Raw genomic sequence first — 20621 nt, forward strand, 5'->3', positions numbered from 1 at the left:
CTGGTGTTGGACTGGTGTTATACTGGTGTTATACTGGTGTTGGACTGGTGTTATACTGGTGTTGGACTGGTGTTATGCTGGTGTTAGACTGGTGTTAGACTGGTGTTATACTGGTGTTGGACTGGTGTTATACTGGTGTTGGACTGGTGTTATACTGGTGTTAGACTGGTGTTAGACTGGTGTTATACTGGTGTTGGACTGGTGTTATACTGGTGTTATACTGGTGTTGGACTGGTGTTATACTGGTGTCAGACTGGTGTTAGACTGGTGTTAGACTGCTGTTAGACTGGTGTTATACTGGTGTTATACTGGTGTTATACTGGTGTTAGACTGGTGTTAGACTGGTGTTAGACTGGTGTTAGACTGGTGTTAGACTGGTGTTAGACTGGTGTTATACTGGTGTTAGACTGGTGTTAGACTGGTGTCAGACTGGTGTTAGACTGGTGTTAGACTGCTGTTAGACTGGTGTTAGACTGGTGTTAGACTGGTGTTAGACTGGTGTTATACTGGTGTTAGACTGCTGTTAGACTGGTGTTAGACTGGTGTTATACTGGTGTTAGACTGCTGTTAGACTGGTGTTAGACTGGTGTTATACTGGTGTTAGACTGGTGTTAGACTGGTGTTGGACTGCTGTTAGACTGGTGTTAGACTGGTGTTATACTGGTGTTAGACTGGTGTTAGACTGGTGTTAGACTGCTGTTAGACTGGTGTTAGACTGGTGTTAGACTGGTGTCAGACTGGTGTCAGACTGGTGTTAGACTGGTGTTATACTGGTGTTAGACTGCTGTTAGACTGGTGTTGGACTGGTGTTAGACTGGTGTCAGGCTACTGTGGAGTTTAAACTGTTGGACGAACAGAAACATGAATGCACTGAATGTAAAGGTCGACTGATTCAGGATCAGCTGAGTGCAGCTGGAAACAGCCGCAGGACAAACTTAGATAACACGTTACCTAACAGACAAAAACACATCGAACTGAACTGAAGTGACAGATGATCAGACTGCCTGTGAGCATGTGCTGCTGAGTGCTGTTGTTGTGGAGGTTGGAGTTACTGGGTGCTGTTGTTGTGGAGGTTGGAGGTACTGGGTGCTGTGGTTGAGGAGGTTGGAGTTACTGGGTGCTGTGGTTGAGGAGGTTGGAGGTACTGGGTACTGTGGTTGTGGAGTCTGATGGCTGATGGTACAAACAAGCTTCTAAATTGCTTTGAGGGTCGGGGCTGGGTCAGTCTGTGGCTGAAAGCTCATGAGCTGCCTGAGCTCAGTGTAGAGAGGATGAGAGGGGTTGTCCATGATGGATTTCAGCTTCCCTCTCATCCTCTTTTCAGTCACAGCCTCCACACAGTCCAGCTCCGTCCACACCACAGAGCTGGCCTTCCTCACCAGCTTGCTCAGCTTGTTGGCACCCCCAGTGCCGATGCCTCCCCCCAATAAACCACAGCAAAGAAGAGGACACTGGCCACTACAGACTGGTAGAACATCTGTAGTAGTCGAGTGCACATGTTGAATGACCTGAGCCTCAGAAAGAACAGCCTGCTCTGTCCTTTCCTGTAGAGGGCCTCAGCGTGGTCCGTCCAGTCCAGTTTATTGTTGAGTGTCACCCCCAGGAACTTGTAGGTGTCCACCATCTCTACTTTCTCCTGCCTAATAAATGATGTAGATTAGCTAGTTTTTTGCTAACATTAGCTTCTTTCAGATGTGACTGTATATTGTTGTTATCTTGCATTGCGTCAGGCAAAGTCAGCAGAATGGGAAGAACGGGAAGAACCCCTGTTATTCTGACTTGAGAGTGTCCATACATTACTTTAAGGTAGTTAGGCAGAGTGCTAACTGTGTGAGGTAAACCTTCTATATATACAGATGAGTTGTGGTCGCACCAGATAAACAACATCCTTTAGCTTCTTTTGTTGTGTTACCTATTTGTAGTTTTATGAACTGAATCAATCGTATTAATATTAATGTTGGATTTTATTTGGATGTAACTATAGCGAGTATAAAGCAGTGTGGGTTGATGCTCCTCCGTCTTCCTGCAGGAGGTGCTGCAGACTGTAAAGATGGCCAACGCCGTGGCTTCCTATGACCAGCTGGCCCACCAGGTGGAGGCGCTCCGCAAGGAGAACTCCCACCTGAGGAGGGAGCTGGAGGACAACTCCAACCACCTGTCCAAACTGGAGACCGAGACCTTCGGCATGAAGGTCAGTCTGGAGAACAAACAACAACAACAACACAAACAACACAAACAACACAAACAACAGCGTAACGTTTATGTAGATCCACTGATTCCTGTAGAACTGAACTGTGACAGTTTATAAAATCAGTTCATTAGTTCATAATAATAAAATAATAATAATAATAAAATAATAATAATAATAATAATAATAATAATAATAATAATAATTATAAATGGTGATTATTGATTAATCTGATTAATGGTTTGATTAAAGTATATCGGACAAGGTGACCTGATATAAATCGTGTTGAACGGTTTATTATGTTCATGGGTTTCATTTCCCTGGATTTTGCCTCTCAGGCTACCAGAGAACAAGCTGCCCTACTTTCTGATGGAGGTTATTGTTAGAACGCCTGCAGACAAAACTCAGGGCTGAACACAAAACTCCTTTTATTCACAGATAATTCTCCTAAAAAGAGCGATGATCAGTCACAGACAGACAGACAGACAGACAGACAGACAGACAGACAGACAGACAGACAGACAGACAGTGCAGGTCCGCTTCTGGTTGCAGTAAAGATAGAAATAAAACATATTGACTGTAAAGGTTCATTCATGTTATATAAAACTGAATCAGATTAATGTGGAGAAAATAATAATAATCTGTTTAAACATAAATCATTATTATATTATCTGATTGCTGAAACAATAAATCAGAGATGTTCTGATACTGAATATATATTATTATTATTATTATTATTATTATTTTCTACCACAGCTGTAACTCTGTGTGATTTCTATCTTCACTGAATGTTGCAGCATTTCAATGTCTTCATACTGAGTTTCATCTATAATAATCCATAATCCATAAATCAGCTGTTCACACACACACACACACACACACACACACACACACACACACACACACACACACACACACACTCACGTGTCCAGATGCTGACAGCAGCTGGATTATCAGACTGAGCACAGCTGGTTGGACCAGAATCAGGACGCCTGATCAGACAGGAGACACCTGAGACTGCAGACAGACAGACAGACAGACAGACACAGACAGACACACAGACAGACAGACACAGACAGACACACACACACACACAGACAGACAGACAGACAGACAGACAGACATACACAGACAGACAGACAGACAGACACACACACACACACACACACACACACACACAGACAACACAGACAGACACACACACACACACACAGACAGACAGACAGACACACACACACACACACACACAGACAGACAGACAGACAGACACTGACAGACAGACAGACACAGACAGACAGACAGACAGACAGACACACACACACACACACACACACACACACACACACAGAGGATTATTGTCTCTGTGGATTCCCCTTGAAATCAATGAAACGAGGCTCTAGAACCAGTACTGTTTTTGTCCACAGGGGGCACCAGAATCAGCACAGGTTCCACAGGGGCTTTACATTGCGATATTATTGTGATGTTGGTGTCTTTAATGAGTGTGTCACTGCTGCAGGAGGTGCTGAAGCAGCTGCAGAGTAAACTGGAGCAGGAGGCAGGAACCCTGGCCTCGTCCGGGAGGAGCGACGTGCTGCACCAACTCAAAGGTCTGAATCTAACAGCTAACAGCTAACAGCAGCTAGCTCCACCTCGTTATGACTCCTGTTCAACTGCTAATTAATCATCAGTCAATTATCAGATTAACAGCAGCTGTTTCTATACAGTCCAACCCTGAAGACTGATAGACTGATAGACTGATAGATTGATAGATTGATAGACTGATAGATTGATAGATTGATAGACTGATAGATTGATAGACTGATAGACTGATAGACTGATAGATTGATAGATTGATAGACTGATAGACTGATAGATTGATAGATTGATAGACTGATAGACGACAGACTGATAGATTGTGATGATGACGATGATTGATAGACTGATAGACTGATAGATTGATAGATTGATAGACTGATAGACTGATAGATTGATAGATTGATAGACTGATAGACTGATAGACTGATAGACTGATAGATTGATAGACTGATAGACTGATAGACTGATAGATTGATAGACTGATAGACTGATAGATTGATAGATTGATAGATTGATAGACTGATAGACTGATAGATTGATAGATTGATGGACTGATTGATTGATAGACTGATAGATTGATAGACTGATAGACTGATAGATTGATAGATTGATAGACTGATAGACTGATAGACTGATAGATTGATAGACTGATAGACTGATAGATTGATAGATTGATAGACTGATAGACTGATAGATTGATAGATTGATAGACTGATAGACTGATATACTGATAGATTGATAGATTGATGGACTGATTGATTGATAGACTGATAGACTGATAGATTGATAGATTGATAGACTGATAGACTGATAGACTGATAGACTGATAGACTGATAGATTGATAGACTGATAGATTGATAGACTGATAGATTGATAGACTGATAGACTGATAGATTGATAGACTGATAGACTGATAGACTGATAGATTGATAGACTGATAGACTGATGGACTGATTGATTGATAGATTGATAGATTGATAGACTGATAGATTGATAGATTGATAGATTGATGGATGGATGAATTGTTTGATTAACTGACTGATTATTGATCCTCTCCCTCAGAGCTCCACATGGACCTCACCAACTACTACGAACTCAAACACCAACCTCACAACCTGAGGTTTCTGACAGACAGCCTGGGAGGGGCGGGGCTAACAGGTGTTGGAGGGGTAGAGCTAGATGATCGCCTGGCTCTTCCTCCTTCCTCCTGCTCTTCCTCCTCTGCGGCGGCGAGCAGAGCCAGGAGTCCGCTCAGAACGTCGTCTCGCCTGAGTGTGGCGTCCGGAGAGGCTGCTTCCATCATGCTGCCGCATCACTTCCTGGACGGAGCCCCGCCCAAAACAGCTGTGATTAGTGGGGCGGATGGACGACTGAGCGACCACCACCTGGAAGAGCTGTACAAAGAGAGGTCAGCTGGTTGCTTTAGTTCCGCCCTCGAGTCTTAAACCTCATATTTAGAATAACGTTACTATCTGCAATGTTCCTATATTTTATTTGGACCATTAGCTCCATGTTACTAACTAGCTGTTTAAAAAATCACCCATCAGCCAACACCACGAAGCAACCAACGCCAGACCCACAATGCAACACCAGACCCACACCGCACAGCCAAGACACAGCCAGCCGGACAACCCCAGTTAGCTTAGCTACAGTAGAAAGCTATCGTTAGCTTTGTACTGCTACATCCATCAGACAATATGTTCCACTAGCTTAGCAGTAATGTTAGCTTTGACTTTGTGTTGGACTCTGTGTTGGACTCTGTGTTGTGGACTCTGTGTTGTGGACTCTGTGTTGGACTCTGTGTTGTGGACTCTGTGTTGTGGACTCTGTGTTGGACTCTGTGTTGGACTCTGTGTTGTGGACTCTGTGTTGGACTCTGTGTTGGACTCTGTGTTGTGGACTCTGTGTTGGACTCTGTGTTGGACTCTGTGTTGGACTCTGTGTTGTGGACTCTGTGTTGGACTTTGTGTTGGACTCTGTGTTGGACTCTGTGTTGTGGACTCTGTGTTGGACTCTGTGTTGTGGACTCTGTGTTGTGGACTCTGTGTTGTGGACTCTGTGTTGGACTCTGTGTTGTGGACTCTGTGTTGTGGACTCTGTGTTGTGGACTCTGTGTTGGACTCTGTGTTGTGGACTCTGTGTTGGACTCTGTGTTGGACTCTGTGTTGTGGACTCTGTGTTGAGGACTCTGTGTTGTGGACTCTGTGTTGGACTCTGTGTTTGGACTCTGTGTTGTGGACTCTGTGTTGTGGACTCTGTGTTGTGGACTCTGTGTTGGACTCTGTGTTGGACTCTGTGTTGTGGACTCTGTGTTTGGACTCTGTGTTGTGGACTCTGTGTTGGACTCTGTGTTGTGGACTCTGTGTTGTGGACTCTGTGTTGTGGACTCTGTGTTGGACTCTGTGTTGTGGACTCTGTGTTGTGGACTCTGTGTTGGACTCTGTGTTGGACTCTGTGTTGTGGACTTTGTGTTTGGACTCTGTGTTGTGGACTCTGTGTTGTTGACTCTGTGTTGGACTCTGTGTTGTGGATTCTGTGTTGTGGACTCTGTGTTGTGGACTCTGTGTTGGACTCTGTGTTGGACTCTGTGTTGTGGACTCTGTGTTGGACTCTGTGTTGGACTCTGTGTTGGACTCTGTGTTGTGGACTCTGTGTTGTGGACTCTGTGTTGTGGACTCTGTGTTGGACTCTGTGTTGTGGACTCTGTGTTGGACTCTGTGTTGGACTCTGTGTTGCCCACTGTTGGCACTCGGGAGCATAAAGGTCACAACCTTTGACCCTCATCCTACATAGAGACACATAGAGACACATAGAGATCAGTCCACAGGCAGCAGAGTGTGACGAAGTAAAAGAGGCTGAACAGAAGTGTTTGAGTGTGATTTTGGCTCGTCTATCCTCTGCAGCTCTGTTTTCCACTCAGCAGCAGCCGTATGGTTCCTCTCATGTAGTGTGAGATTTGCAGGGTGGCATGAGAGCGTCTGACGGAGCCTGAGAGTGACAGTGTAACAGTAACGTCCGCTGTGTGTGTGACCGTCTGCAGGAACATGCTGCTGGGTGAGATCGACCGGGAGGAGAGGGAGCGCTGCTGGTACTTCAGCCAGCTGGAGGCGCTGTCACAGAGACTGGCTCAACTGCCTCGCATCGACACGGTAAGAACACAGACCACACACACACACACACACACACACACACACACACACACATACACACTGCTGCAAAGTAACTAAGTACTCGAGGTACTCAGAAATGTAATATTCACAGGTATGTTTTCATTAGTGTAAAATCTCCTGAAACGAGGGAGCTGGTCCTCTTCTGGTGGCGGAGTCCGCCATGTTAGCCCGGAACAGGCAAACCAAACACTGACTGTAGACAGAGACTTTCGCAGCCACCGTAGTTTCTTCTACACTCGTTCTCATTCCCAGGTTGTCAGATACAGACGTGAGCAGTGTTCAGTTAGTTGCAATCTGCAATTTCACCACTAGATGCCACTACACTGACCTTTAAGTATTTTCATTTTCTGCTACTTTATGCTTAAAAGTACAACATTTGCGTCTGAGAGCACAGTACAACTATAAACTAGCAGAAAGTAAAAGTACCTCCAAATTGTCTTTCAGTACTTGAGTAAAGATACTTACGCTGTGATCAGATTACAGTAACCAGGGTGCGGTCTTCAGTATCTGATAAAGAGATGATGGATCTGACCTCTGACCTCTGACCTGTGTGCGCTGGTGCTGCAGTTCTCTCTGCAGATGGATCTGATCCGGCAGCAGCTGGAGTTTGAAGCCCAGCAGGTTCAGTCTGTGATGGAGGAACGCTTCGGTACCAACGACGAGATGGTTCAGAGGACTCAGGTGAGACAGCTGATTGGACATTTACAGCTTCACATTAATACAATGTATTAACAGGTAAATTAAATGTGGTCTGTAGATCATTAAAAGAGTGTAGCACCTTCATCAATAATATCTCCTACAACATGAATGCCATGAATCTTCCCATACTCGAGATTAAAACTAATTATGAAAGATTGGATTGTTTGATTCTCTTTCTGCTTTACGTCACACTGACAACAAGTTATAACAGGGCCAAAGCGAAATTCTGCACGTTTTAGAGGTACGGCAGAGTGGATTATATCGTCTAATCTATGGGACCGAACTACACTGTAAAAAAACAAATGGTAATATTTCCGCAGCTGGGCGTAAACAAATACAACAACATAACAGACTGACAGACATACAGTAATTTTCTACAAAATAAATACAGTTTTTTGCTTTAATTTGACATCAAATCAAATTTTTGGGCTTTTTACTGTTTAATTAAAGTTATTTACAGTGTAAAACAATGAGCTATAAATCCAGGTGAACTCTGCTATAAAACAATAATCAGGCTTACATTTACACGAGTGCTGTTATTATTGAATTTTTATTATTTTAATCTCTTAAAAGTTTTAGAAGTGTAATAAAAGTCATTATCTGTGAGATTACAGTAATTATTGCTGTTTACACTGATAACAACTGTATTTGGACAGTTTACCAATGCTTATACACTGATAAACAACATTTATTCAACTTCCACAATTATACAAGATATCTGTCAGTTAATAAACAAATCCATGTATTTAAAAAATAAAGATAAAATATGTAAAATAAATGGGAAAAAAACCCTGTAAACTTACAGATTGATTTTTACAGTAAATAGTTTATTGTAATAATGCTATTGAGAGAGGAAAAATGTCAACTCCAATATATTTAAAGTACTAACAACAGATGAACTATCTCAATTCATTATAAATATTATGTACGTTGTGTTGTTGTTGACATCTGGTTGGTAGAAGCAGCACATCTGGATGTGTCTGAACTGTGTGTTGCAGATGCGAGTTGCTCGTCTGGAGCAGCTGCAGAAGGAGCTGCAGGAGGCCCGAGGGAGTCAGGAGAACCAGCTACAGGTCAGACACACACAATACACACACACACACACACACACACACACACACACACAATAACACACCATAATACAATAACACACACAACAATCCATCATACAAATGATTAATTGTTTTATTTTTATGACTCATCAATTAATTTTTATTTTGTTTTTAAAAGTCGCAAAAAGGGAACTAACCAAATCTAAATTTAAAGTGTTACTACTAAAGATACGTTCACATTTTATTTTAATTAATATTACAAAAGAATTCAACTAAAACATCTTTTCCATCAAGAAGAGCCTTCAGTGCCGTTCTTTGCTCTCCTTTCAATAAAGAAATACTGTCCAGTTCTGACAGAACTGATGCTAGCAGCAGCTACACTAACCCCTTCAACAGAAAGAAGGGGTGGAGGTGGGTTGCAAAGCGGCTTGCAGAGGAAGCAGCAAAGGCAGGCAGGCTAAAGCAGTTTCAATAAGGCTGCCTGAATGACATTTGCCCATTGGATGCTTAAAGGGAATCAGTTGATATGTGTTTACGATCAGCTGCAATCAGCTGTTGTAACTGGAATTGTGAGCTGAGCTGAGACTTTGTGGTCTGCCTAAGTTCACTCAGCTCCCTGTGTAGGCTCTACATCTTCAAAGCTTTTAAGGATCATAAACCGCTGTCCGCCACATAGCTTATATTCCGCAATAAATAACTTGGTTCGACTACAAAAACAGCATCCCTGCAGCTCTCTGTAAACATCACTGCAGCAGCCGTTCCCAGTCTAACGCCACCTGACACAGCGACACTGAGCCCTCATAGGCCCAGACCCAGAAACCTGGGTACAGAGGCTCAGTAAAGGTGGAGGTGAAGGTGTGAAGGTGGACCATGGCATCCTGAGAGACACAGTAGAAGGACAGAGAGCCTGCAGACCAGTTCAGGTAAACCCCGACTCTGTGGGTGAAGGGTCGGGGTGAGGAGGACCTGAACCTCTTGTTATCATGGCACGGGGTGTAGCTTCCCTCTGAACACTCCAGACTCCAGGACCACTGATTGTGTCCCAGCAGACAGCTCGCAGTGTCTCCACCTCTAGAGATGCTGTTGTACGTGACGCCGATGTCGGCGCCGCCGCTCCACACCACCTCCCAGTACACAGAGTCCAGCAGCCCCTCCCTGCACAGGACCTGAGGGCAACGCTCGAACCGCTCCGGGTGGTCTGACCGTCGATTTTCCGACCACATTCGAGTCGCATTCCTGTTGCTGTTAGACAGATGGAGCTCAGAGTTGGCAGTGTTGGGGTCAAAGGTCAAATAGCATGCAACTGAGGGACAAAACAAGAAACAAGATTAGTCAATTCAGTAGTTAATTTTTATATTATATAAGATATATATCTTCTCTACAGCAGGAACATAATGTAATGTAAAAAGTTCTCTCTCTTTGGAGATGAGTTCATGGGTCTAATTTGGGCTCTGCTCAGGAGGAGTAGTACAACTACTCTCAGGGGTTGGCTGAAGTGCTGTTGACCCTGATTGCCCGAGCAGATGTGAACTTACAGTTAAACTGTGATAGAATTTAGCCCCAAACCTTCTGACTATGACAGTACTCAGTGAATGTTAAACCTCTATGCAGATGATACTGTAATGTTTATCTATGTAGGAGAAATATTTATAAGGGAAGCAGAAACATAAAAAATCTATGTGAACTTACAGTTTTTCACCAACCACAAGTCGTCTCCTGGTTGATCCCTGCAAGAGCAGAAATAACCACAACATCATAAAGATAAACAGGATTTTACAGTTTGAACCTGACAGTCTGGCTGCGGTTCAACTCACCCCAAGTCCTCTTTGTTTGGGTCTCTCAGATGAAAGAGATGGATCCCAAAGGACAGAGACTCCCAGGGAAGAGTCTCTAATGGCTTCTCATCTTCTTCTATCTCATTTATCCTCTCGTCTATGGCTGACACTGAGTTAATATACAGTATAATACATGTAACGCTGTAAAATCATAAGGCAACGTTTTTTTATTTAAAAACAACCCAGAAAAAAATATCAATATTGGACATTGGACTATTATTCATGGCAACTACTGGCAGGTTCTCACTACCAACTCGTCAAATATTGACGCTTGGTCAGTTGCCCGCTGCTCAAAATATGACGCTGTAGGTGTCCCTCTAGCGTCATCTGGTTGCGCAGTTGGCAAGAATAAAGCCTAGTTAGTCTTTCAAAATAAAGTTTACATGGTTCATTTTGTAAAAACAGTTGCAGTTTGGATAGGTTTGGCACAATAGCTCCTCGGTTATGATTAGGGAAAGATCATAAGTTGCGTTACTTGAATGAAACGTAACTCACATAATGTACGGGACGTAACTTTTTGGGGGATTGTTGCAGCCTAAAATTCCTGATCTCAGCATTACTAAAAAATGTTTTTGCAATGTTTTTAGGATGTTTAAATGAAAATTTCAAAAATAGATTTTTTTCTTGTATAATTCATTAAAAATCAATGGCAACTTGTTCCAGTGAGAAAATCACTTGCAGTTTGTTGACATATGGCTCAAAGTTGTGCAAGGGACTGCTATGATTGGTGAAACTGACTGGAAACATCAGAGACAACTGCCAAAAGCTTAGAAAAAAGGCCTAATGCTGTGATATAAAGTTATTCTAAGCAGAGAAAAACATTTATGAGGATGTAATGGAATAATCCAGATTCAAACATATTGACTCAGACAGTTTTGATATCATACAAGTTTTGGCTTTCTCCATAAATGTTTAGTTTTGAAACAGTGAAAATGAGCCTACCTGTTTCAGGGAAACTTGTCGGTTCCGTCTTCTGTGCAGAGACTTCCAGTTTGTCCATCCCGTCTTTCATGTTGTTGTTTTTCTCTGCATCGACTGTCTCTTCCTTCTGTTCAGAGAGATTTCCCCTAAAACGATCATCCAATTGTTCTTCTCTCATCTCTGCAAACGTCTTTTTAACTCCCTGATTGTCCCCTGCTTTTTGAGAAGTCTTTTGGTCTCTACTGAACAGACTCTTCAAGGGTTCATCAGTCCTTTCAGCTTTCAAGCTTTTTATCTTGAAGGTGTTTAATGAGTCTTCTTTCGCAGTGTCACTCTCCTTCGAAAGACCAGTTCTTGAGACGTTAGAGATGTCGTCTTTAAAATTACTGAAGTCTTTGAGTAAGCTCAGACGGTCGATCATCTTCTCTGTGGACTTTGTCTCTGTGTCCTTGGACAAACTCATGCTGGTCACATCTTCTTTCAGAAGATTGAGTGTACTGTTGACAGGTATATTTTCTGCTTGACTCGATGGGCATTCTTGATGCTCTGACTTTGTCTCTTTGTCCTTGGACAAGCTAATGCTGAAGATCTTGGTCATGTCTTCTTTAAACTGGCTGAAGTCTTCCTTCAGAAGACTGAGGGTACTGCTCACAGGTTTATTTTCTGCTTGACTCGATGGGCAGTCTTCATGCTCTGTCTTTGTGTCTTTGTCCTTGAACACTTTCAACACGTCTTCCTTAAAATGGTTGAAGTCCTCTTTGAAAAGACTCAGTGGGCTTATGGCCCTTTTGTCCCTCTGACCTGTCATGAGAAGGTCTTTCTTACAGTCTGGGTCTGATTGATTGGTCTTGTCATCACTTTGGAGACGTATTTCAGGCTCTTTCTGTTCATTTTCCTGCGAAAGTTCCTCAACAAGACTCATTTTCTATATTTTCTAGTCTTGTAAAGTCCTTTATTGATGTTCCTTTCAGACGCTGTGAATTGTTTCATAGTCGGAGACGTCAGAGCAAACCTGTTTTACCAGATCAATGTGGAATTAAGTAGGATTAGTGATGATTTTACATGATGTTTTGTCTAGAAATAACATTTTCTTTTCTTTCTGTAACTGCTCATTCCCAATCATAAAGAGGAGAATTTTGGGAAGTGCCGTCAGCAAAACATTCGGGCCCTGCCCCGGTTCTGTGGCTCATTTGAGCCCCGCTCCCCGGCAGTATTCCCTTGATTGATTAAGTCTCGTCTCTTACACAAGCAGTTTATGTAAATTAAGTGATCTGGGCTCAAATTAGGGTCAATATGTTAGCTTGCTGATAGCATTTAGCTCAAAGCACAAGTACAAACTCACCGAGCTGCTGGCATGGCTGTAGATTCATCTTATTGATCAAATGTTTCAGTCTATCAGATAAAAACCGTCTGAAACTTTAAAATAATTTTACATTTAGATCATATGAAACAGTTACAAGCAGAAAATCCTCAAACTGGAGAAGCTGGAACCAGAAAATGTTTAACTACTGAATTAAATATCGGTCAGATACTCTCATGTCCCATGTTTGTCTCTACAGCTCTCAGCTTGTGTTCAGGCTTGTTTAATCTGGTTTCAGTAGTTCCCACAGATCAATCAGGACGTCTCTGTCAGATACTCACAGCTGCTTCAGGCTCCATGTTCTTCTCTGATTCATCCATTTAAAACAAAGTCATTAAAAATCTAAAATCCAGACCTGTATTCTCAGTGGGACAGCTCTCGCTGTGGCTCCAATCTCCGTCTGTCTCTGTGTTTGAAAGGACGTTGACATTCTTCCATTCAGCTGCTTCTGGTTAGACCAGTTCGTCTCCATATTTCACTGCTTAGCTGATGAGCTGGGGGTGCTTAAGGAAGAAAGTAGAGTGAAAATCCTCCACAGGGTTCAGCTGCTTCATCACAGCCATAAAATCCAGTTTATTCTCAGTTTCACGCCCATTTCTATTTACATATTAAAATGTCCAACAGAAATAAACATATTTACAGCATTTTGGTCTCTAGAGCTAATTTCCCCATTCATGACAACTGTACGTTTATACAACTCACCCGTTAAAATTTTATTTAGGCTTAAAGTTATGCATAATTAAGTTAAATTAATTAGTTTGTGTTTAACAAGCTGTTCAATATTCATGAGATGTTTATGTATTTGTTTAGTTAAATTACAGTTTTTTAATCTGGGACAGTTGAAGTTTCTGCACCGTTACATAAAATGTGAAACAGTCAGTTTTCTCTTCATGCTGGTTGTCGGGGGAGAGGAAAGGTCTAACTTTATAATGAATAAATCATCTCAGCTGTGCTCATTCATTATTCAGTAGGATTAACTCAATGTGACCTTTGACCTACTAAAAAATGAATCATGAAAAACAGTAAGATTTAATTCATGCTGTTTATTAGGATATATTTATTGTAGGATGTTTTTACACTGTTTGTGTAAAAGGTTTATCGTTCATGTTATTGCGTCTCATTCATCTTTTTTCTTTTACATGTTTAAAATAAATACAAAGATCTTCAATAATCTGATTACACAAATATTTTGATCAGTTTAATTAACGAAACAGTGAAAATTTAAATATATTTAAATGAAACAAACAGTGGACTGAGAACAGATCCCTGAGGGATGCCACAATTAAACTGAGCTACAGAGGAAACATGATTGAACATACATACATACAGAGATCAGTGGTGGAAAATACAATTTAATCAAATAATAATAATAATAATAATAATAATAATAACTTTAGATATATAACAGAAAAAATAATCATTGTGATACAAAAAATCTAATTAAAAATAAGAATAATTAATACCAAAATACAATGATAAGAACATAGAAACCTTAAAAATAAAATTTAAATCTAAAAAAAGTGATTAAAAGAAGTCACTGATTCTCCTCAGGCAGGTCGGTGCTGAGGGGTCCTGATGGTGTTAGATTAGATTGAATGTAGGCCACTGACTATATATATAATGAAGATATGTAATAATAAAAAAACAATACCATGCACTCAACTATTTCTGTGCTCAGATCTGTTCACAAACATATTTCAGTCTTATCTGGAAAACGAGATCGTGTGAGACCAGACGAGCCGCCATTGTTTCGAGACGAGTTGAAACTGTGCAGCCGATGTCGTCTGTACTCCACCACTGACAAAGCATTCTGCATGAAGAGAGAAATATATATGAAATATATGATGCTAATACTTTTTGACTTTTACTTGTAGCAAAGTATTTATACACTGTGGTAAAAGTACTTCTTCCATCACTGACACAGACGGCAGGAAACAAAATACAATATAAAGCCATAAATACGTTGCAATGTTTGAACTAACCAGCTGATTCCTGTCTCGCTCTCATCTGAAAATTAGCTGACTGTCAATCTTCTGGTTTATTAATGTCGTAGATGTGATTCAAATTTTTCACTATCTTCCAGGAATATAGACCAAACTGTTAATCCGTTCATTAAAGTATTCAGCAGATTAATCAATAATCGCTGTTCAATAATGACCCAGAAACATTTGAAATGGATTTGGTCTCCTGTATTCTGGTTCAGACATACAGACCCTCCTCCTCCTCCTCCTCCTCCTCCTCCTCCTCTTCCTCGGCTCCAGCTCGTTGCTATGCAGAGGAACCAGCCGACTCAGAGCTGAGCTGTGATTGGCTGTTGCCAGGCTGCAGGGTTGGCACCGAGCTAAAGTGTCTGAGATAAAGAGAGCGAGTCGGCTCGTCCTTTCTCTGCTCCGCTCCCCTCCGAGAATAACAAGGAGGCGGCGGAGCGACGGACACATCACTCACTGCAGAATGCCTCACTGTGAGAGGAAGAGTTCAGAGCCTCATTAAAGAGCCTCGTTAAAGGGTCAGTGCACCCAAAGCACAGAGACACACTGACTCCTCCCACCGCTGTCCGTCCCTGCACACAGGTTCACATACATCCTGCTGGCTGTGCTTTAGAGGGACTATTTTTTTCTGTCGTTCCTGTGTTAGATCTGGTCCAAATCATTAAAGCTGATCGGGGGGGTACTGTACATTTTCGGGGTGTGTTCAGTGTCGTTTAGAGAAATCCTGATAAACCCATCAGCTGCGTTTCTGCTTGCCAGCGTCCATTTTGTCGTCATGTGTGCAGCTGCTCGTGTTTAATGGAGGTTTGGATCAGAGCCACAGACTGAACACACACACACACACACACACACACACACACACAAACACACACAGACAGACAGACAAACACACACACACACACACACACACACACACACACATACACTGAGCTTCATTTGGATTCACAGTCTGAAATCCTCAGAGAGTTGTATCACAGCTTTCATCCCCCTTTTATCATCCCGTTACCATGGCAACGCCTCAGGGTGTGAGTGTGTCTGTGTCTGTGTGTGTGTGTGTCAGAGAGAGAGAGAGAGAGTGTCTGTGTGTGTGTGTGTGTGTGTGTGTGTGTGTGAGAGAGAGAGAGTGTCTTGTGTGTGTGCATGTGTGTGTGAGGATCAGCATTCAGGCAGAGAAATGAACGTTTTCCAGAGGAGATCTGATCTGGAATCTGTTTTCAGTATACTGATGCAACAATAAACACAGAGAAAGATAAATAAAGATAAAATAGAGACAATACGACTATTATTTAAATAAATGAATGAAGAGCTGCAGTTTGTGTTCACAATATGACTCATAAAGGATGTTATAATATATAAAGACTCAAAATCTAATAAAGAAATAGCTTAAATGTCGGCTGGACGTCATCAATTCAAAAACATGACAAACAGAAGAAAACAGGATAAATAATAACCAATAAATACATTTATTATGTCAATATACAAAATTAAACTGGTTTTCTTTCTGTGGTTTATATAAATATAAATGTAATAACTTTTGTCTGTTTTATGGTTTTTAAACACTCCTATTTCTTGGACGACACAGATTGAGAATGTCTAATATTGTTTAATATGGATCAGACATGTAATGTATGTTTGTACTTCTGATATCACTGACAGGAATCAGATAATCTGCTTCCTCCACCTCATTCTCCTCTTCGTCCCTGTGTGTGTATGTGTGCAGCTGTCCGGAGCAGAGAAGCCCCCTGCTGGAGAACCGGAGAACAATCCGTCATCAGCTGCAGCAGCAGGATCAGAAGCTCCTGCAGATGGAGGCAGCAAGGTGAGACAACACTGCCCCACCGAGGGGCAACATAGGGATTATAAAGGGGTTATACAGGGGTAATAAAGGGGTTATAAACTGCTCACAAATAATCCATATCTCTGGTTTTACACAAACTTCCTGCAGTTATTGAGTTCACTGTTTGGATTCATTGATCAGTTATCAGCTGTTCTCTGCTGTTATTGATACAGATTGATAGAATATGAAATATACTGAAAATACAGTCAGTTTACTCACTGATAGAAAAGTGTCATCTAAAGGAGATAAAGAGAAACCTTTAACAAACACTGAACAACTGATTGATTAAATACCGCGGTGGAAGTATTCAGGTCATTCTCTGAACACCAGAGGTTAGAAACACTCTCCTCGTACTGCAGGATGGCCCAAAATGTATAACTGGATTATAATTATTAATGTGTTCATCAGTTTCATGTTGCAGCTGGTAAATGTGGGGCTCATTACACTGACTTTATATACTGCTGCTACATTAACCAAAAATAATACATCATTATTTATTATCGATTTTATTTTATATTAATAATGTGAATCTGCTGAAGATGTGGTGGAGTGAAAGTATAAAGCAGCATAAAATAGAAATACTGAAGGAACTTGAGTGACTCTGAGCCTCCCTGCAGGTGGAGATGGTGTTCTGGCTGCTCTCCATGCTCGCTAACAGAGATAAGGAGGAGATGTCTCGGACTCTTCTGGCTCTGTCCAGCTCTCAGGACAGCTGCATCGCCATGAGGAAGTCTGGCTGCGTCCCCCTGCTGGTTCAGATCCTGCACGAGGCTCCAGGCAGTGGCAGCGGGCCTGGCGAGACCACAGCGAGTGGTACAACAGCGGCGGGCTGCAGCCGAGAGGCCAAATCCAGAGCCGCTGCGGCCCTCCACAACATCATCTACTCCCAGCAGGACGAGGGCCAGGCCCGCCGCGAGATGAGGGTGCTGCACATGCTGGAACAGGTCCGGACCTACTGTGACAGCGGCTGGGACTGGATCGAGAGCCACGCAGGGACACCTTCGCCTGCAGGAACCAAAACCACTGGTGAGTCAAGTTTTTGGGGAATTGTTGCAGCCTGAAATTCCTGATTTAATGGCAGCTTTTCTAAAAAACTACCATGTTTTTACTAGTGCGGCCCTCTAATAGTCGACTGATCCGTCAGTCTGTCAGTCTCAGAGAAACCAAACCAACGTTAGACTGCGTTCAGGAGCTGCTCCTCATGTTACTGCTGCACTGCTGCATATGCTAACTGTGCTAGCTGCTATTAGCTAGTTAGCTGTCCTATTAGCTGTCTGTACCCGGACTGGGAGCTGGAAGGACAGGGGGAGTTTAAACACTGCTAGTGTAGCAGCAGAGGGACCCAGCGGGCAATACTCCCACAGAATTCATGGGGGTTGATTGAATTTGGGTTATTTGTTACTTTTGCCACTTCCTGTAGTGAGGGATATTTAGAGGCAAAGGTTTCCTCATTCAGCAGATTTATCGTTATTCTAACCTTCTTTTTTTTCTTCTCTGCAGACATTCCTGAACCTGTGGACCCTCAGATCTGTCAGGCCATGTGTGCCATCATGAAACTTTCCTTTGAAGAGGAGTACCGGCGCGCCATGAATGAATTAGGTTTGTGAAACACCATCAAATCTTTGGTTTTTCCCAACATCAGTGACACACTCAGCTAACAGTTGTGTGTTTTCTTCCAGGCGGTCTGCAGGTGGTGGCTGATCTGATCCACCTGGAGCAGGACATGTACGGAATGCAGAATGACCCCATCAACATGGCGCTGCGCCGCTACGCAGGCATGGCGGTGACTAACCTCACTTTTGGAGACGTCGTCAACAAGGTACAAAAAGAATGGGCAACTGGAGCGAGTACAGAGACTTTATTGATCACACTCAGTATCACAGCAGCAAAAGGAAGTATAGAAACATATCATATGGATAAGAGAAGCAACCTCAAAGCAAAGTAACTAAGTACATTCAAGTACAACTTGGATGTATTTTCATTCTAAGCTACTTAATACATTAAACTGTTGTTAGCTTAGTACAAGGGTTAGCATTGTTTTGCAACATAGTAAATGTTGGCTTGTTTGAAACATTAGCCTATTGTTAGCTATACTGTTAGCGTTACAATATTATTAACCCTGGTGTTAGCATAAGTATGCTGTTAGTCTTGGTGGTGCCATACTGTAGTTAGCATTAAAATGTTATTAACCTTGGTCTAATTGTTAGCATTTTATGTTGTAGTTTAAATGTTAGCATGTTTTGAGCATTAGCCTATTGTTAGCTATACTGTTAGCGTAACAATCTTATAGTGTCAGGGTTATAATGTTATTAACCCTGGTTAGTAGGGATGGGAACTGATAAGAATTTAACGATTCCGATTCCATTATCAATATTGCTTATCGATCCGATTCCTTATCGATTCTCATTGGGTGAGGGAATATGTACAAATTTGTTTGTATTAACTCGCTTTAATATCTGATCAGAAGACACAGCACAGAGTATACACAAACAATGTGCAGCAACCTCAGAACGAACCTAACAGTAGGTGAGCTACTTCTCAAAGTAAAGTCCAGGGACCCATAGCCTCGGGCAGTGTTTCTCAACCAGTATGCAATGGCACGCTAGTGTGTGCCTTGAAAGATTATCAAGAGTGCTTTAGGATTAGGAAATTGTTAATTTTCACATGAATTGGTCCAGACAAAAAAATAAATGTTTGGCTTTTTAAGCCCAACTGCCATTATGTGCCATAAAAACTAAAAACACAGACTGAAATAGGGTGGCCATTTCCTTCACATCCAAAAGGAGGACACTTTGCATACACAGGGACACGCAAGCAGATATTTGTTTGGTATGATCCGGTTTTAAATTTTAATGTTTTTCCACCAGATTACATAAAGGTGCATACACATACCACATAGCTAATAATAAATATACAAGATACAGCTCATGACAACGTGTCCTTCCAGTTCAGATTACATAGGTCTAATAAACATCATACAGAAACTGTTCTTTATGTTTTTATCTCGCTAGACAAAGGGTAACGTTACGTTCTCTGGCGCTGAGAGCTTGATTGACAGCCTGGTGGTAGCAACTGCGGTGAGCGCGTGTTGTGGCGAATCAACACATGGCTCATTTGAATATTAAAATTAGCCAGCGGTTCCAAGGAATCGATTCACTTGGCACCGGTTCTGAAGAAGAACTCGAATCCCATCCCTACTGGTTAGCATTAAAATGTTATTAATCTTGATCCAAAAATTAAGACCAAGAAAACAAACAAACAGAAAAAAGCAGCAGCAGCATTTTTTTTGTTCAAAAACTCACTTGACCCTGTCTGTCTGTCTGTCTGTCTGTCTGTCTGTCTGACCTCCACCCCTTTAGGCCACTCTGTGCTCAAAGAAGAGCTGCCTTCAGGCTCTGGTGGCCCAGCTGGCCTCAGACAGCGAGGAGCTTCATCAGGTGGTTTCCAGCATCCTGAGGAATCTGTCCTGGAGGGCCGACATCAACAGCAAGAGAGTCCTCAGAGACATTGGTTGTGTGTCTGCACTAATGACCTGTGCCCTGCAGGCCACGAAGGTAACAGAAAACAAACCAACCCACACAGTGGAGATACAACAATAACAGAGAAAAACAGCTTTATTGTAGGAGGCAATGTGAAGAAGATCTGTTTGTTTGTAAAGAAGTCCAAATAAAACCTTTTTTTGATTTTCTGGTTTTCCAGGAGTCGACCCTGAAGAGTCTTCTGAGCGCTCTGTGGAATCTGTCTGCTCACAGCATCGACAACAAGGTGGCGATCTGTTCAGTGGATGGAGCTCTGGGCTTCCTGGTCAGCACACTGACATACCGATGTCAGACCAACTCGCTCGCCATCATCGAGAGTGGCGGAGGGATCCTTCGAAATGTGTCAAGTCTAGTCGCTACACGAGAAGATTACAGGTGGGTTTCTGAGAGTCAAACACTGATTGTCACAATAGTATAGAAATGTCTTCCTTTTTG

The 20621-nt window shown here is 42.2% G+C and overlaps 3 protein-coding genes across 8 annotated transcripts in view; 1 reads left to right on the forward strand and 2 right to left on the reverse strand.

The window, feature by feature from the left end:
- Window positions 1–20621, forward strand: part of apc2 (APC regulator of WNT signaling pathway 2) — a 37392-nt gene that overhangs the window by 8131 nt on the left and 8640 nt on the right. The window contains 12 exon segments of the mRNA XM_051375582.1: window positions 2030–2191; window positions 3705–3795; window positions 4848–5193; window positions 6826–6934; window positions 7523–7636; window positions 8653–8727; window positions 16531–16629; window positions 17265–17673; window positions 18148–18246; window positions 18327–18466; window positions 20007–20201; window positions 20347–20561. Of these exon segments, the coding sequence (XP_051231542.1) occupies window positions 2051–2191; window positions 3705–3795; window positions 4848–5193; window positions 6826–6934; window positions 7523–7636; window positions 8653–8727; window positions 16531–16629; window positions 17265–17673; window positions 18148–18246; window positions 18327–18466; window positions 20007–20201; window positions 20347–20561 (2033 nt within the window). The 5' untranslated portion in view covers window positions 2030–2050.
- Window positions 5213–6793, reverse strand: LOC127349778 (endoglucanase-like). Of its 3 annotated transcripts, none has more exons than XM_051375687.1 (2): window positions 6429–6793; window positions 5213–5693 (listed from the first exon to the last, which is right to left on the reverse strand). In XM_051375687.1, exons 1-2 carry the CDS (start codon window positions 6542–6544, stop codon window positions 5474–5476), a joined length of 336 nt encoding a protein of 111 aa, XP_051231647.1. In that variant the 5' UTR covers window positions 6545–6793; the 3' UTR covers window positions 5213–5473. The 3 variants fall into 3 exon arrangements, with proteins under 3 accessions (XP_051231647.1, XP_051231648.1, XP_051231646.1); XM_051375688.1 differs by having other exon boundaries at window positions 5215–5653; window positions 6379–6656; XM_051375686.1 differs by having other exon boundaries at window positions 5216–5743; window positions 6429–6660.
- Window positions 8186–13797, reverse strand: LOC127349743 (E3 ubiquitin-protein ligase TRIM39-like). 4 transcript variants are annotated; one of them, XM_051375614.1, is made up of 5 exons: window positions 13104–13797; window positions 11484–12474; window positions 10521–10650; window positions 10396–10433; window positions 8186–10009 (listed from the first exon to the last, which is right to left on the reverse strand). In XM_051375614.1, exons 2-5 carry the CDS (start codon window positions 12382–12384, stop codon window positions 9450–9452), a joined length of 1629 nt encoding a protein of 542 aa, XP_051231574.1. In that variant the 5' UTR covers window positions 12385–12474; window positions 13104–13797; the 3' UTR covers window positions 8186–9449. The 4 variants fall into 4 exon arrangements, with proteins under 4 accessions (XP_051231574.1, XP_051231576.1, XP_051231575.1 ...); XM_051375616.1 differs by having other exon boundaries at window positions 8186–9948; window positions 10410–10433; window positions 13104–13244; XM_051375615.1 differs by lacking the exon at window positions 13104–13797 and adding an exon at window positions 12805–13090.

The sequence above is a fragment of the Dicentrarchus labrax genome, unplaced genomic scaffold (assembly GCF_905237075.1).
Source record: "Dicentrarchus labrax unplaced genomic scaffold, dlabrax2021, whole genome shotgun sequence".
Classification (NCBI taxonomy): domain Eukaryota; kingdom Metazoa; phylum Chordata; class Actinopteri; family Moronidae; genus Dicentrarchus; species Dicentrarchus labrax.

Bases quoted from the DNA above. Each gene is read 5' to 3' on its own strand.
- LOC127349778 (XM_051375686.1), bottom strand. From the start codon at position 6,544: ATGCTCCCGAGTGCCAACAGTGGGCAACACAGAGTCCAACACAGAGTC. The intron at 5,744-6,428 runs CAACACAGAGTC...ACACAAAGTCCA, and splicing joins AGTCCACAACACAGAGTCCA to ACACAGAGTCCACAACACAG.
- LOC127349743 (XM_051375614.1), bottom strand. From the start codon at position 12,384: ATGAGTCTTGTTGAGGAACTTTCGCAGGAAAATGAACAGAAAGAGCCT. The intron at 10,434-10,520 runs GTGAGTTGAACC...CTGCTCTTGCAG, and splicing joins CCAAACAAAGAGGACTTGGG to GGATCAACCAGGAGACGACT. The intron at 10,010-10,395 runs GTAAGTTCACAT...TTTGTCCCTCAG, and splicing joins CTTGTGGTTGGTGAAAAACT to TTGCATGCTATTTGACCTTT.